At 41.0% G+C, this 14,061-nt stretch overlaps 1 protein-coding gene across 2 annotated transcripts in view; it reads right to left on the bottom strand.

Annotated features, from left to right (window-relative positions):
* The window catches only part of flt1 (fms related receptor tyrosine kinase 1), a 57,989-nt gene that overhangs the window by 35,556 nt on the left and 8,372 nt on the right, over positions 1-14,061 (bottom strand). For both annotated transcript variants that reach the window (XM_078280194.1, XM_078280195.1), the window contains exons 2-7: positions 9,195-9,291; positions 8,037-8,242; positions 5,434-5,558; positions 1,928-2,093; positions 1,645-1,781; positions 128-299 (exon numbers count right to left, since the gene is read on the bottom strand). In XM_078280194.1, the coding sequence (XP_078136320.1) occupies positions 128-299; positions 1,645-1,781; positions 1,928-2,093; positions 5,434-5,558; positions 8,037-8,242; positions 9,195-9,291 (903 nt within the window). The remainder of the gene's footprint in view (positions 1-127; positions 300-1,644; positions 1,782-1,927; positions 2,094-5,433; positions 5,559-8,036; positions 8,243-9,194; positions 9,292-14,061) is intronic.

The raw sequence follows: 14,061 nt of genomic DNA, 5'->3' as shown, positions 1-14,061 counted from the left end.
TATTTGTGTAAGATTAAGAAAGTGAATGGAAAAGTTTGATCATTGTTGTGACATCTATCCACCACACTCCAGACAATCTGTCTGCGGTTGAATCACATAAATGTCAGGGTGAGTCAGTTACACTCACCATAGACTGTAACAGTGACTTTCTGTTGTTTGGATTTTTCCCCGCTGGTCACGCGGCAGGTGTAGAGGCCTCGGTCTGAACGCTGGAGCTTCGGGATGGTCAGAATATTGTAGAACAACATATGCGTTCTGTGTTTCAAGAGCCTCTTGGAAGTGGAGCCTGTGTTGTTATTCTGAAGGTGCAGAGAGATGAAGAGCCACATAATTAACACTGAAGACTCATCTGTGTGTTCTTAAATCTATTTTGAAAACATCTGAACCCAAGTGCTGGTAACTTTTTTAACCAACAGTGCAGCATGTCACCTCTTGACTGAATTTTTCACATTTACGTTTCTTATTTTTTATTTAAGGTATGTAAGGACCATTTTCTGATAAATTATAGTTTGTAAAGGGTTTAAAAGTTGTAATTAAATGCTTTATTAATGGTTAATAAGTGAAGTTTTAATTCTTATACACCTGTAATATGGCATCAATAAAGACAATTCATATCCTCATCTAGCATAACTGAAATTGTCGTTTTATTTAACCACATCCTTGGTTTGATTCCACTTGATGTTGCATGTCATCCATTCACTCTACCCCCACTTTTCCTGTCTGTCTCTACTGTCAAACTATCAAAGAAAGATTAAAAAGTAAGATTTTTATTATTAAAAAGTATATTATTATTAGTCAGAAACCCACAGGCCTTTATAAATGACTTACTTAAAAGCCTGTTAGATAATGGGCAAGTCATTAATAAAGGTTCTTTAATTGTAATGATCTATCAAGTTCCGAGTTGTAAATGTAAATTTGTTAATAATGGAAAAAATGCTCTGCAGCATGTAGTCAATCTAATATAATATTTTTTTACAATCTCGGGAAGGAACTTGTTTTGGTGGAACGTGTACATTCAAAAGTTGTTTTAGTCGTGCGAGAGAAAACTCAGATTGGACAGGTAGTCTGCTAGCTGCCTGGATTTACTCTGCAGAGATCTGAGGAGTCCTCATAAGTCCACCGGAGTTTAAAATTCCAACACAAAGAAAACTGAAGGTAACGGACATCCAGCCGAAAGATGGACATATGGCGGAATTTCCGGCAGGAACGGGGCAATTCCGGAAGTGGAAGGTTGTGGATATAGACTAATAAACCCCTAATGACATAGGCCTTATTAGAAAGTGGTACAGCACTGGTACTTCAGTTAAGATCACATCGATTGCAACATAAAAATGTTATCAGCTTCTGTGAACTTCGAAAAATTGAAGTGAAAGAATTGATAGTAAATAAAGAGTGAGCTTGCTTTCTTTAAATTGTGCACTTTTTGTGGATTATTTCGAATTGGTTTACTTACGCTACATTTAAATGAGTGATCTTTTACTTTTGCTCAAACAAACTTTTAAATAAGTATTTTCTACTTTTAAATATCAATAAAATAACTAGTCTGTTTACTTGAATAGGAACTGAATGTTAATAGAACTATACACCGCTGCTCAGTCTCTGCCAAAGGTAATTTGTCTCTGCAGACTTTAATGCAGGTCTGACCTTTCCGGGGTAGTCCCAGGTGATGTTGACTCTGGTGTTCAACTCCCCGGTGGCAGTGCAGTTCAAGACTAGTCTCTCTCCCTTCAGGGCCTGCACAGGTCCAGTGCTGTTCAGATAGACCTCCATGATGTTACTCACTGTGACAAGAAAGAAAAAATATATAGTTATGTTTAAAATGTATATATATAGTCAGAGTGGACTAGGGTTTTTGCATAGACACCACTGAGACATACATACATGTTTATGTATGTTTATATCTAAAAGGAATTCATGCACTGCTGACCTGGTCTGTGTACAAAGTATATACGTGACTTGTGTGTGACGCCGTCAGTGATTGTCTGGCAGTAGAAGAGGCCAATGTAATAGAAGGTGGGAGTTCGGATGGTGAAGCCCTGCTTGCTGTTCCAAATGATGTTCCTCTGGTCTGGACTCAGGCTGTGATTGGGGAACTGTGGGAGGAGGGAGGAGAAGACAACACCCATCAAATGTTTTACTCTACCAGAAGCATGCCAACAAGGACACACTTACACCAATCTCACGTACTTGTACTGTGCAAGTGGAGAAATTAAGGAACAAGCTACAGAAAACCATCCCAATGATTAAACATTAAAACATTGCAAATAGGGAAGGAACATGGTCACATGTGATGTGCAACACTACCGGTGAAAAAATACATAAGAGAAAACCGCGTTCTTCTGCATTATTTGCTGCCAGACAGAAAATAAATCCTAAGATGCATTGCCTCTACCCCCAAAAGCAAGCAATACATGTCAATAAAAAATCCATTGAGTCTTTTGGGGGGCAAGTTGGAGTCAAATCTCAAGTATGATTGAAAACTCCACAACAGCTACTAAATGGACCTCAAATCTTAAATAATTTAAAAAAAGTCCAAGTCAATTTTTAAGTCTTGTAAAAGCAAGTCTCAAGTGAAGGCACAAGTCTTCATAAAAAAATGCCAAGTCAACTGCACGTCTTTCAGGCCCTGAATATTGAATTTAAAATGACAACGTATTTGAAGATTTTCCTCACAAAGCTGTATTTTGTGTTTTTCACAAATGCATCATTTTAATGCATAGACCTCATTATAAATATTCAAAGTGTGTGCTGTTTATTTTATTTTTCACTGTTCCAGGGGCTCAAATCCAGCTCCTCTTGGCTCGGTGTGAGTTTTCATTTTCACTTTTACTGGACCAATCCACCTCAGGTTGTATTAAGACAGCCGCAGGTCCGGTTTGGAATCAGAGAGTAAAATATGTCAAATGAAACCCCAGATGATGCTGCCTGTATTCTCACAGTGTTGGTTTCATAATACTTGGCTACCTTGACATGGACACTTGTGTAACCTTGTTGTTTTCTCAGAGGCAGCCTCAAGGAAATGTTTACTAGAATTTCTGTGACACAGTGGAAGCCTCCCACCCACTCTCAAGGGAACAGGTGACCCCCCCCACACACACACACACACACACACACACACACACACACACACACACACACACACACACAACCACCACACACACATTCCCCCCACTCCTGCACTCCCAGTGTGAACTGGCTGATATCCCCCCTCCCAGAATGAGGCGATCCTCTCAGACGCAACTGAGCTCCGCCTCCTCTCTCCGTCCTGTAAAGTAGATGCTTCCCACTGTTCCGTCCTCCCAAATTCACTCACCCCCCAGTCTGAGCACCCTTAGTACCCTCTCTGCCCCTCTTACCCTCATCCAGCAAACCTACATGGAGGTTATGCAAAGGTGGAGGTGGAGAAACAGGAGGAGGAGCGAATTAGTAAAAGGAGTCAGGATATGAGCAACGTGACTCCAGTCCATCTCCTCGCATCCTGTTACTACAGGATATAGACATTTAGACTGGAACCCCAGGTCAACCCCATCATCCCGGACCTCCTGGTCACTTTCACAGTGAGAGCGAGAGAGCAGAGCCTCCTGGGTATTGTTCCCGCTGAGAAGGGTCATATTAGAGAGCCAGACAAAGTGCAAAATCCCTCCAGGAAAAAAACACTCCAGAGGGCAGTGTAACAGGCAGTGGAATTATGGTTGGGCCAGCACAGGGTTAGAAAAGGGAGACAAAGGAGGAGAACAGCTATTTTTAGAATAATTACTTTTGAGGTTCCAGGCATTTGTGAGGAGATGGAAGCTAGACAAAAAACACATGTGTGTGTTGGTGTCCAGCCATGTTATTTTAAGGACCAGATCACAGTTAGAACTAGAAGGACATGTCATGCATGGTCTGGTTTGTCCAAATGATGTTTTTGCACTTCCTGGATCCCAAAAACAGAGAAATTCAAGTTCCGAGATATTTCCTCCTGTTGCAGATTTCCTCTTGTCTTTTAGCCATACTAGCACTGTGGCTCTATGGATGGCGATGTTGGTCTGAAATATCTCAACAACCATTAAATGGATTGCCATGAAATTTAGTTCAGACCAGAATGAATCCTTCCGACTTTGACCATCCCCTGACTTTTCCTCTTGCCTAACACAAGGTACATTTGTAGTTTTGAAAAAAAATGTTTCGACAACTATAGGATGGATTCATATGAAATTTAGTTTAGACATTCATGTTCCACCTCAGGATGAATTGTAATAACTTTGATAATCCTCAGACTTTTGATATAACTAATTATTAAAAGAAAGTGTGTGGTGGTGAGGAGTTTGAAAGACATTTACCAGGCAGAGAGGGTCTAACAAAGTTTAGAGTTGTATAATGGAAAGTGTATGACCTAGGATGTAACTTTAAACCATACTAGCGTCTAAGAGTCAGGAAATGCTGCAACAATTTTGACCATTCTGTTTTAATTTGTCACTTGCAAGTCATTACACTTTATAGAAGTGTGATGCTACATTGTTGGAGTGTCTTGTGCATCTAATACATACAAATACAGTCTAGTCCAGAGCCTTCTGTATGTTTTACAACTACTCTATTGTACTTATACTATAATAAGCTTCTCACAGTGACGCACAGGCCGTCATATTAATGATCAGCATTCGTGATTAAAGGGAATTTTCTTTACTTTGATCTATTGGGGCCAACAGTAGCTACCTCTGCTTCCTCCTTCTGACAAACCAGCTGTTTAAAGCATCAGTTGGGGGAAGTTGGCAGCCAGGATTCCTACTACAAGAGGTAGATGATGAGATGTGGAAACTGGTGCTGGCCAGGGGCCAAATGGGCACTCCAGATCCCATGTCCTGTCTCCAGCGGTAGAAACAGTGCCAACAGGACGCTGTGGGCGCCGCTCCATCGGAAAAAGTAAGTAAAGAAAGGGGCATCTTTGAGCAGAAGGTTTCCTTGGAGATTTAAGCAGACAGGTGGTTTTGCTTCATTCACAGGCAAATGAAATCCATACAGAAACATACAAAAGCAGACACACATGCAGACAACAAGCACTCTAAATGATCCCCTTTGCACTTAGTATCACTCAGCACTCAAGCACCAACACTCACAACCATATCCGCACACACTTTCACACATATCCGCAGACGGACACAAACAAACGGACCCACACGCCACAGAGAAATGGCTGCCAAGATAAGAACAATGTGGTGAATGATCTGGAGAGGGGGAAACAACGGGACGGTGCATTGTGTGCATATGTGAGCACCGATGAAAAAACTGGGAAGTGATAATATGCAGAGAATGTGAGTGGTGTGATTGGGAAGAGAAATATACACTTACTACATGTGGCGATCATGATGCAGAGCAGATCTCTGCACCCAAACATGAATTTATAAAGATATTCAAACTGTCACTTGTCATTTCATTCATATTTCCTGCACTGACCTTGACCAGTGTGGTGCTGGTGTTAGGGTGGGTGACCCGGCAGGGGATGACCAGCGGCTGCTTCTCCTTCATGTACAACACATCTGGGCTCATACCCGGATGTTCCACAAATGGCTGCTGGCTGTCTGAAACCCAAACACTGCGGTCAGGGACACATAGGGTACAGATAATAAGCATGACTCTTTTTAATATCACATAAATTAAAGTATACAACCATGTGTACAGTTTAAAAGGTCAGTTCACAGAAATGCCCATAACAGCTTCTCGGATCACAAGTTGACATCTTCAAATGTCTTGTTTTCTACAACCAAACTGAAATATATAACATTTGCAGTGATATAAAAGAGAGAAAATCTGAAAATCCTAAGAAGCTAGAAACAGAGAATTGTTGATATTTTTTGCTGGAAAAAGGACAGAAATTATTAATCAATTATCCAAATTAGTGCATATATAAACATTTTGTAGATGGACTTTTCAATTAATTGATTCATTATTTCAGCTCTATTCATTGTTTCGGCCTCCATACCAGGAGGTGAATAAAATTAGGTTTTAGGCTTTAAAGCTGTGGTAGGAATTTTTTTTTTGGCAATGTTGGCAAAAACTTCATAATAACCTTTCAGGATATTGTAATTCACGTGGTCTGAGAAAAAAACTAGACTTCTGCACCTTTCTTAGCTCTGGTTTTAAGGCTTTAGAAAATCTAGCCTGTGACAGGAGACTCGGACCGATCACAGGTCATTTCAGAAATTCCAATAGGAAGTTCCTATTGGCTGTTCTGCACATGTATAAGCCCGTGTGACAGAGGGGAGAGGGAGAGCTGCAAGAAGATGTCTCACTCTACTACAAATTCTGGTGGGTTTCTTTTTGCTTTCTACCCACTCCAGCTTTAACAGCATTGAAAACTGACATTTAAGAAATTCAACAAGAACATCTCTTTCCAGAAACTGGTTACTCTGGATAATCCACCGACATAACTGCCAACAGTTTTTATAAAACATATTTTTCTGGTAGAGAATAGTTCCATTGAAACGTTTTACAAGGAGACAAAAAAAAAGATGCTGCTGTTGTATATAGAAATAAAAAAAGACAAATATCTCAAAATATGGACTCCTAAAATCAATACAATCATACAGCATGGCAAGTTTGGTTTCAGAAGTGTGTGTGTGTGTGTGTGTGTGTGTGTGTGTGTGTGTGGTGTTTTTGCATATTTAATATAAAGTGCACTGAGCTTCACTATCTTATCTTTGACAGATTGTTTTTCTTTTTAACCTAAAGAACAACATTTGCACGTTCTTTGATCAGCCCTATGTTCAGTTTTAAAAAAAGAATCTGTAATTTTCTGTGAACTGACCCCTTAATTTCATGCACACACAGAAAGGAAAGAAAACAAATCACCTGCCTTTATGCACAAACACACACACACTCCCAAGTATCAATCTCAGCAACAAACAAAAACAAACAGACACACACTCCTAAACATACTCTGTCCTCCACACCCATTCATTCAATACCCTTTCAGCAAATGACAGCCTGTAGTCAACAATAAACACATAGATTGTTTAGAAGCATCAAACGGCCTCGCTGAACTTTCTCCTCCCAGCTCAACTACTGTAATAGTTCTGTGCCATTGAAAAGTCTGGGTGTTGCTCACTGTATTGTTTGTTACCGTAGGGTGTTATTCAAGAAGCAAATCTCTGAACATTCGAACAAAAGTACCCAAAGGACTAACGGACTGAGGGCTTCCTTCTCTTGCTTTGATTCCTAATAGAGGACTCGGGGAGGGAGGCAATGTCTGAGCAGAGCCGCAGGCCAAGTCTGATGCTTAATGGACATGGTGACCTGAGCAATTGATGGCCCCCGAGGGTCCTGTTGGCCAAACAGTAGCGTGCCCTGTGACCCTGGCCTCCAGCCCAGCTCCGTGCCCAGCACAGCCCAGCCTGAACAGAGCCACCCTCCAGGACAGGGAGGAGCGGGCCGGGTAGACATCGTGCCTCCTCTGCCCCTTGATACCACTGAGCCACTGGCCTTCATCTTATCCTTCTCAGTTCCTCACACACACACACACATACACAAACTTCGACACACCTCCCCACCACCACCTTGTAGAGACACAGCGACATCCCCTCCCAGCACACCCCCTTCAAGCGCTTCCCCTCCTCCCCCAAGCACAGGATGCTTCAAGCAAGGCTGAGCAGAGCAGATAAGGCTGATGCCCTGGGAAACTCTGCCCAGGCCTGAGCCTTTCAGCAGCTGGGCTATTCCTGGCCTCGAGGTAGCACGTAAACGAAAGTAAAAAAGGAATTATATATAGACAACAGGGAGGTAGGCCCGGGTTGAAAAAAGAGGAGGAGAGGGGGTGGGGGTGGGTGAAACTGTGCCAGAGTCATCTAGAAGGATGTGTTGTTGGGACAAAAAGTGTTTGGATATAATTGGCTCTCTGGCATTGGTCTGTATTTAGCACCCACCACATCCTGTTTAACCTGATATAAACAATACGCATAAGGGGGTGAAGGTGTGAGGGGCTGCTCAATGAGTGCAGCTAGAAAGAAAGACAGATAAGAAAATAAGTGCTGTTCTTTTGACCTCAGGCAGCAGTGTCTTACCTGTGACATATACATAGATGGAGGTCTGTTTTTGGGTTCGGTGTCGGTATCGGCAGCGGAAGAGGCCAGTGTGCTGGGTCTGGGTGCTGATGACCATCAAACGGCTGCAGTACTGCTGGCTTGTCCTCCCACAGCGAGACTCCTCCACTTGCACCTGATCTCTGGCCAAACCTGATGGGAACGCCCATGTCAGCTCCCAGCGACCCCTGGTCAAAAGTTACAAGGGGTTGATAGTTTGCTTAGAAAACAATTTCTGCAAAGATTATTTTTTTGGCATTGCTGCTTTATTTGATAGTGAGAGAGACAGACAGGAAAGGTAGGGGGAGAGAGAGGGGAAGACATGCAGCAAAGGGCCCTGGGCTGGACTTGAACCTGTGCCACTGCAGTAAGCCTTAATGGTACTCCAGAGCTACCAGGGCACCCAAAACTTGGCCGTCTTTGTATGTGCATTCACATTCTGCTAATGAAGATATGCTATAAAGGTAGGCGCCTGGGTAGCTCACCTGGTGGAGCGGGCGCCCATTCTGATTTTGTTGTTTTTTGTGTTGAGTGTGGAAAATGAGAACAACACTTTTGAGAGTGTAAGGAAGGAACAGATTTTTGGCTAAAATACTATCAAATGCAAGTAAAAAAGATATTGAGACGAGCTGGGGACGAATAACTTCCCTGACACAGCACCACTGGGCAGTAACTGCTGAAGAAAATAGAAAAACGTATATATTGAGAGTACAAGAAGCACATCTGGAAGGACAATGGGAAGAATTGCCATTATACAAGATTCAAAACAGAAATATCTGTATGTAGCTAAAAATGAATCCATCAATAAGACTGCATGAATGATGGAAAAAAATGTGAATGTTCTCTGTTACCATAGTATTTAATGTTGCAAATCTCTTAGCAATAAAGATTTAAGTTGGTAAAAAGGTCAGAAAATTGCTTCTACCTCGTCTTGGTGTCTAACATTACATTCTAATAAGTGTCTTGGTGGTGATTTTGACAATGATTTTTCTATTAATGCTAAGTTATTAAGGTTTAAGATGGGAATGTTTAAGGGGTGTGTTTGCTTTGATTCACAGGTATCAATCATTGTGATTGCCATGCTTCACCATTGCCCAAATTAAGGTTTTCATGGCCTGGATCTATCTACCTTAAACTCACCTGCAGCTGAGCTGTAGTGTCTGGTTGGTGTCAAGGACCAGCTGCCGGGTTTTCACATCCAGGATAGGAACGCTGTACTTCCCCTTTTGATCTTTGTCTGCAGAGGCAGGAAAGAGGATGAAAAATCAGAAGACATTTGTAGTGGCAGCAACTCCATCACTAAACAAGTTGGAGTATGGGTAGATACTAATAATTATAAGGTGATAAGGATTTATTCATCAACATATGGACATCTCCAGAGAGGTCAGAGGTCAAGTTCAGCTTGTAAGACTTCATTATACAGTATTCTTTAGGGACATCTGGCAGGATGTTTACTTTCTGAATTGGGGGCTTGAGCACTGGGACTCCACTGAAGCAGAATGTCTAGTTTATTAATATGGCAAAATGTTGGATGCTTTTATATTAAATTCTAATCATATGATTGGGAGTCATGAATGGTACACCACCCTTTGTGGTGACTCAGATCTCTATGAGATCACTTTCCAAGGAAATTCAGGAAGACAAAACACTTTACAACCAATAAATATCTTGGACAGTTTCTGTTAACTCTGCCCATTACAAACCGGACTAAACCGGACTTTTGACTGATTGCAGAACCCGTCTTGGTGAGTCCCAGCTCCACAGCACGTACTCCATCCAGTATCAGTATACAGTATCTGTGACCCCCTCCACATCTCCTCACTCAGGCCACTTGACAACTTGTGTGGAAATGCGTAAGCAGTGTCCCTCTTGTTTATCAAATAAAGGCATTTCTCCACTCCATCGCTGAAGTTTATTAATGAGAAATGAAGACGACTGTCCGCCCTTCCTTCCTTCCAACAGCGGAAACATCATTCAGGGAAGTCCGTCCTTCTCTGTGACTGCTTCTTACAGAGTGTGCAACACAGAGCTCAAAACACTCCTCAGAACACAACTGTCTCACCGCTCAGTAGTTAAATCATTTGTACAGTAGCGAGTTAGTTTATCACTAAAGTCCATTATTACCATTCATTGTCAGCATCATTGTTCTCCGTGGATTCCCCATTGAGCAGATCTAGCAATACTCACACTGCTAGCACTTCCTATACTATTTCCTTGGATTTCACAGTGTGTGAGTAGGCAATATACACACAAGTTTTCTGCTTAAAAACTAGAAAGTTCTGTTGAAACGCCCATCATTCTTTTTTGGCAGTTTTCCACACACTCACTCATCACCACTGGAGAAAATACCTTCGATACCTTATTAGGAATGTTGAAAGAAACACTTGATGACACAGATGTTAATACAATCATACAAAAGTGATTTTCAACACTGAATAAACATGCACCTCAAGGTTTTTGTACTGAAATCACTGCAAGTAAACTCAAAAAAATAATTGGAAATAATTTCTAGAGAATTAATCTAATACCTTCAAGTTCCTGCAGTTTGATGTGATCATGCAACAAGTGAGCCAAACACTTACAGTAATAATAATTAAAATGTCAATAAATTGACAATATATACGTATTATGTCACATTTAGGTGTGCATTTTATATTGAGTGGTTTCTAAAAATGGTCTTCTATCAGATATTATCATCTTTATTAAAACTAATAAGGTTTATTGTAATATCTTAACAATGGCAACAAGGACATTGGGATGGGTACTGACGAAGATGAATAAGTATCCATCTGAAATGCATATGAATGTATGATGATGTATGTTAAACCTCTCTCCTGGCATTCTCAACAGCCAATTATTATCATCATTATATATTTATTGCAGTAATTGCCCCAAAAATAGTTGTTGATTGACAGATCAGTACATTGACAAAATGCATATCGAAAATGTATATAATTAACGTTAGTTCCCTAAAATCTTGCCTAATTAAATTACACTACTAGGCCTGAGATAGATTTTTTTTTTTTTTTTTTCAGGTTCAGGTTACTTTATTGGTACCCGTAGGTAAACTAGGTTTATAGTCTAAGAGGCAGGACATCCTTAAAACTTTGTAGACCACCACATAACATGCAACACACGAAACATTAAAACAAACAGTAGAACATGGGTAATAAATAAATAAAAAACACAGAAGAATATCACTAAAATTCATTGGGAAACTGCCATTCCACTCCAATTCCTGCAAGTGTGTCTGCCTGCATGTTAATCATTTTTGACCCTGAACTTAATCAACCATATAAACTGCCTTTAAAGTTATTTTTGGTGGGAAAGGTTGGTCTCTTGTTGACTGTATCTAACATTGTTAACATTAGGATTTTTTCCAACAGCTGCAGTGCATTAAACTCACACAAGATATTAAAATGCTTGCTACTGTCCCCTGAAAAGTAAGTAAACATCACAATTCCAAAAAATCTCAAGCTTTTGCTTATAATGAATGTTTCCTCAAATGTAGGTGTGAATGATACAATTTTTACAAAACATGCAAGACATTAAAACATCTTTATTTGTGTAAATCATTTTCTGTTCACTTGTCACTGTGTTTGTGACCAGAAGATACATGATTGTGAAATGCTAATGGCTTGCGTTTCCGGCTGCTTCTACTGTGTCTGCTCAGAATCAGATTTTTCTCATGTCTCATAACCTTCTACTTCAATCACACATGTTTAACTATACCGTGAGAAATTGCAAAACCTCAAAGGGTCAAAAGGATGCTATATGTGTACTCGTTGCCCTGGTGACAGCTGACAGTTCCCCAGTTACATCATTTGACAACATGACAAAATGTGGAACAGCAGTGGTCTATGTTTCACAACCAAATAATAGATTGCTCAAGTATAATTTCCTAATCGCGAACCAGCTCAGTAGTCCCCTGTCACATGTACAGTAGCAAGCGAGCTGAGGATTTCTGTTGTGTTCTGCCTTCTTTTTCCACCTTGTATACCAACTGGTATTGCACTTAGGAAAATATTACTCAGTTTAACGCTCATCCCTCTTCCTCTCTTTTTTTTTTTCAGCGTTAAGCTATCATTTTCTTGGTCGCGGTTGAGCCGGCTAACCAAACTTTCTTTTGTCTCCCAAGCAGATTTAATTTAGAGTCGTCATTAAGTAACAGTACATACAAAGTATGACATATGTTGAAGTGGATCTGCTGGTGATTTGGGTTCTTGGAACAATGGGAAATGTTGTCCCAAACTGTCTCCCAATTAATGACGTTCCCCTCTGGGCTCAGCTCTCACTCCCATTTCTTTACTATTGGGAGTTCTCCTACAGATACTTGCATCAGTTTAGCATCAATCCTGGAGACTAATCCTCTTGCAGGAAAATCAACAAGCCCTTTAATGATTGGGTGGGTCTCAAGACTGTTTCCCCATGGTACGCCATAACATTTTAGGGCTAATCTTAAACGAAGATAAAGGAAAAAGGATGTCCTAGGGATCTCAAAGCTAGTTCTCAGGTCCTCAAAACTCAACATACCTTCCCCATTGAATAACTGGTCTAGAGTATAAATACCTCTGTCACTCCACTGGTTACAAACAAAAGGTTTGTTACCAGACATTAAGTGCATGTTGTGTCAAATTGGGGTGCTCAAATGCCACTTATTGGTGTAGCGTAGTTGCTCCTCCACCTGTTTAAAGTTGGTCAATGTGTTGGTGATAATAGGGCCATAGGCTAGCATACACTTTTTTGGACACACACCTGCAAAGGCGAGGTCTTGCAGTCTTAGACTTCCAGTGAGGCTTTGCTCTATTTCTCTCCATGGAACTGTAGATGAGGGGTCCATCCACACTCTGAGGGCCTGTACCTGAAAAGCTCTGTGGTACACTTTAAGGTTGGGGAGGGCCAGGCCTCCCGTGTTTGTGGTATGCTGCAAGGTAGAGTATTTTAGCCTAGGTTGTTTACTATTCCAAATATACTGCCGGATTACGGTATCAAGATTCTTCCAGAAATTTATTGGTGGGGGTAAGGGGATCATTGTACTTAAGAAATTCACTCGAGGAACTATGTTCATTTTAACAACCGCAATCCTGGACCGTAGCGATGTCGGCAGCGCAGACCAATTAGTCAGATCCCTTTGAACACTACTTAATATAGTTTCATAGTTGTCCTGGACAACTCGCTGTAGCGATGCGTGAATGGTAATGCCCAAATATGTAATTTTGCTTTTGGTTGATATTGTATCACTAATAGCTGATGTCACATGTTCCCCAGATTAGATTTATTCCAATTGATTTTATAGCTGGAGATTGAGCCAAATTCGTTAAAGATCGTATGGATTTTTGGAACAGAGTCTTCAAGGTCAGATATGTACAGTAAAATATCATCTGCAAATAATGATATTGAGTTGTTATTAGATTTAATCTGGACATTACATATTGTCATTTTATTTTGCCTTATTGCCTGGGTTAACGGTTCAAGAGAGATTGCAAATAGCATGGGAGAGAGCGGGCATCCCTGTTGCGAGCCCCGCGTGATGGGGAATGGTTGTGAATGCAGGCCATTGGTTGAGACTATGGCCGTGGGATTCGCATATAAAGTACTACCATGTCAATTAATTTGGCTCCCAAAACAAGCCTCTCCATTACTTGCCACAAGTAGTTCCATTCTAGGCGGTCAAAAGCCTTTTCAGCATCCAGTGATAAAACTGCTGCTGTTGTTGGGAGGTTTTTGGCTTCTTCTATTACATGGAGTAATCTGCGTATATTGTCTGCAGCTTGACGCTTTGGTATAAACCCTGATTGGTAAGGGTGGACTAGCTTCTCGATGAAGCATTCTAGACGTAGTGCCAAGACTTTAGAATAAAGCTTAATATCAGTCCCAATGAGGCTAATGGGCCTGTAATTTGCGCACTCCGTAGGATCTTTGCCCTTTTTGTGTATGACCGAAATTAGTGCAGTGTTGGTTTGTTGATGAAAGGTGCCCCTCTCTATGGCCGAGGTTAAAGTTTGTA

The sequence above is a fragment of the Sander vitreus genome, chromosome 22, assembly GCF_031162955.1.
Source record: "Sander vitreus isolate 19-12246 chromosome 22, sanVit1, whole genome shotgun sequence".
In the NCBI taxonomy this organism is placed as follows: domain Eukaryota; kingdom Metazoa; phylum Chordata; class Actinopteri; order Perciformes; family Percidae; genus Sander; species Sander vitreus.
This window is presented reverse-complemented; position numbering and strand designations above follow the sequence as displayed.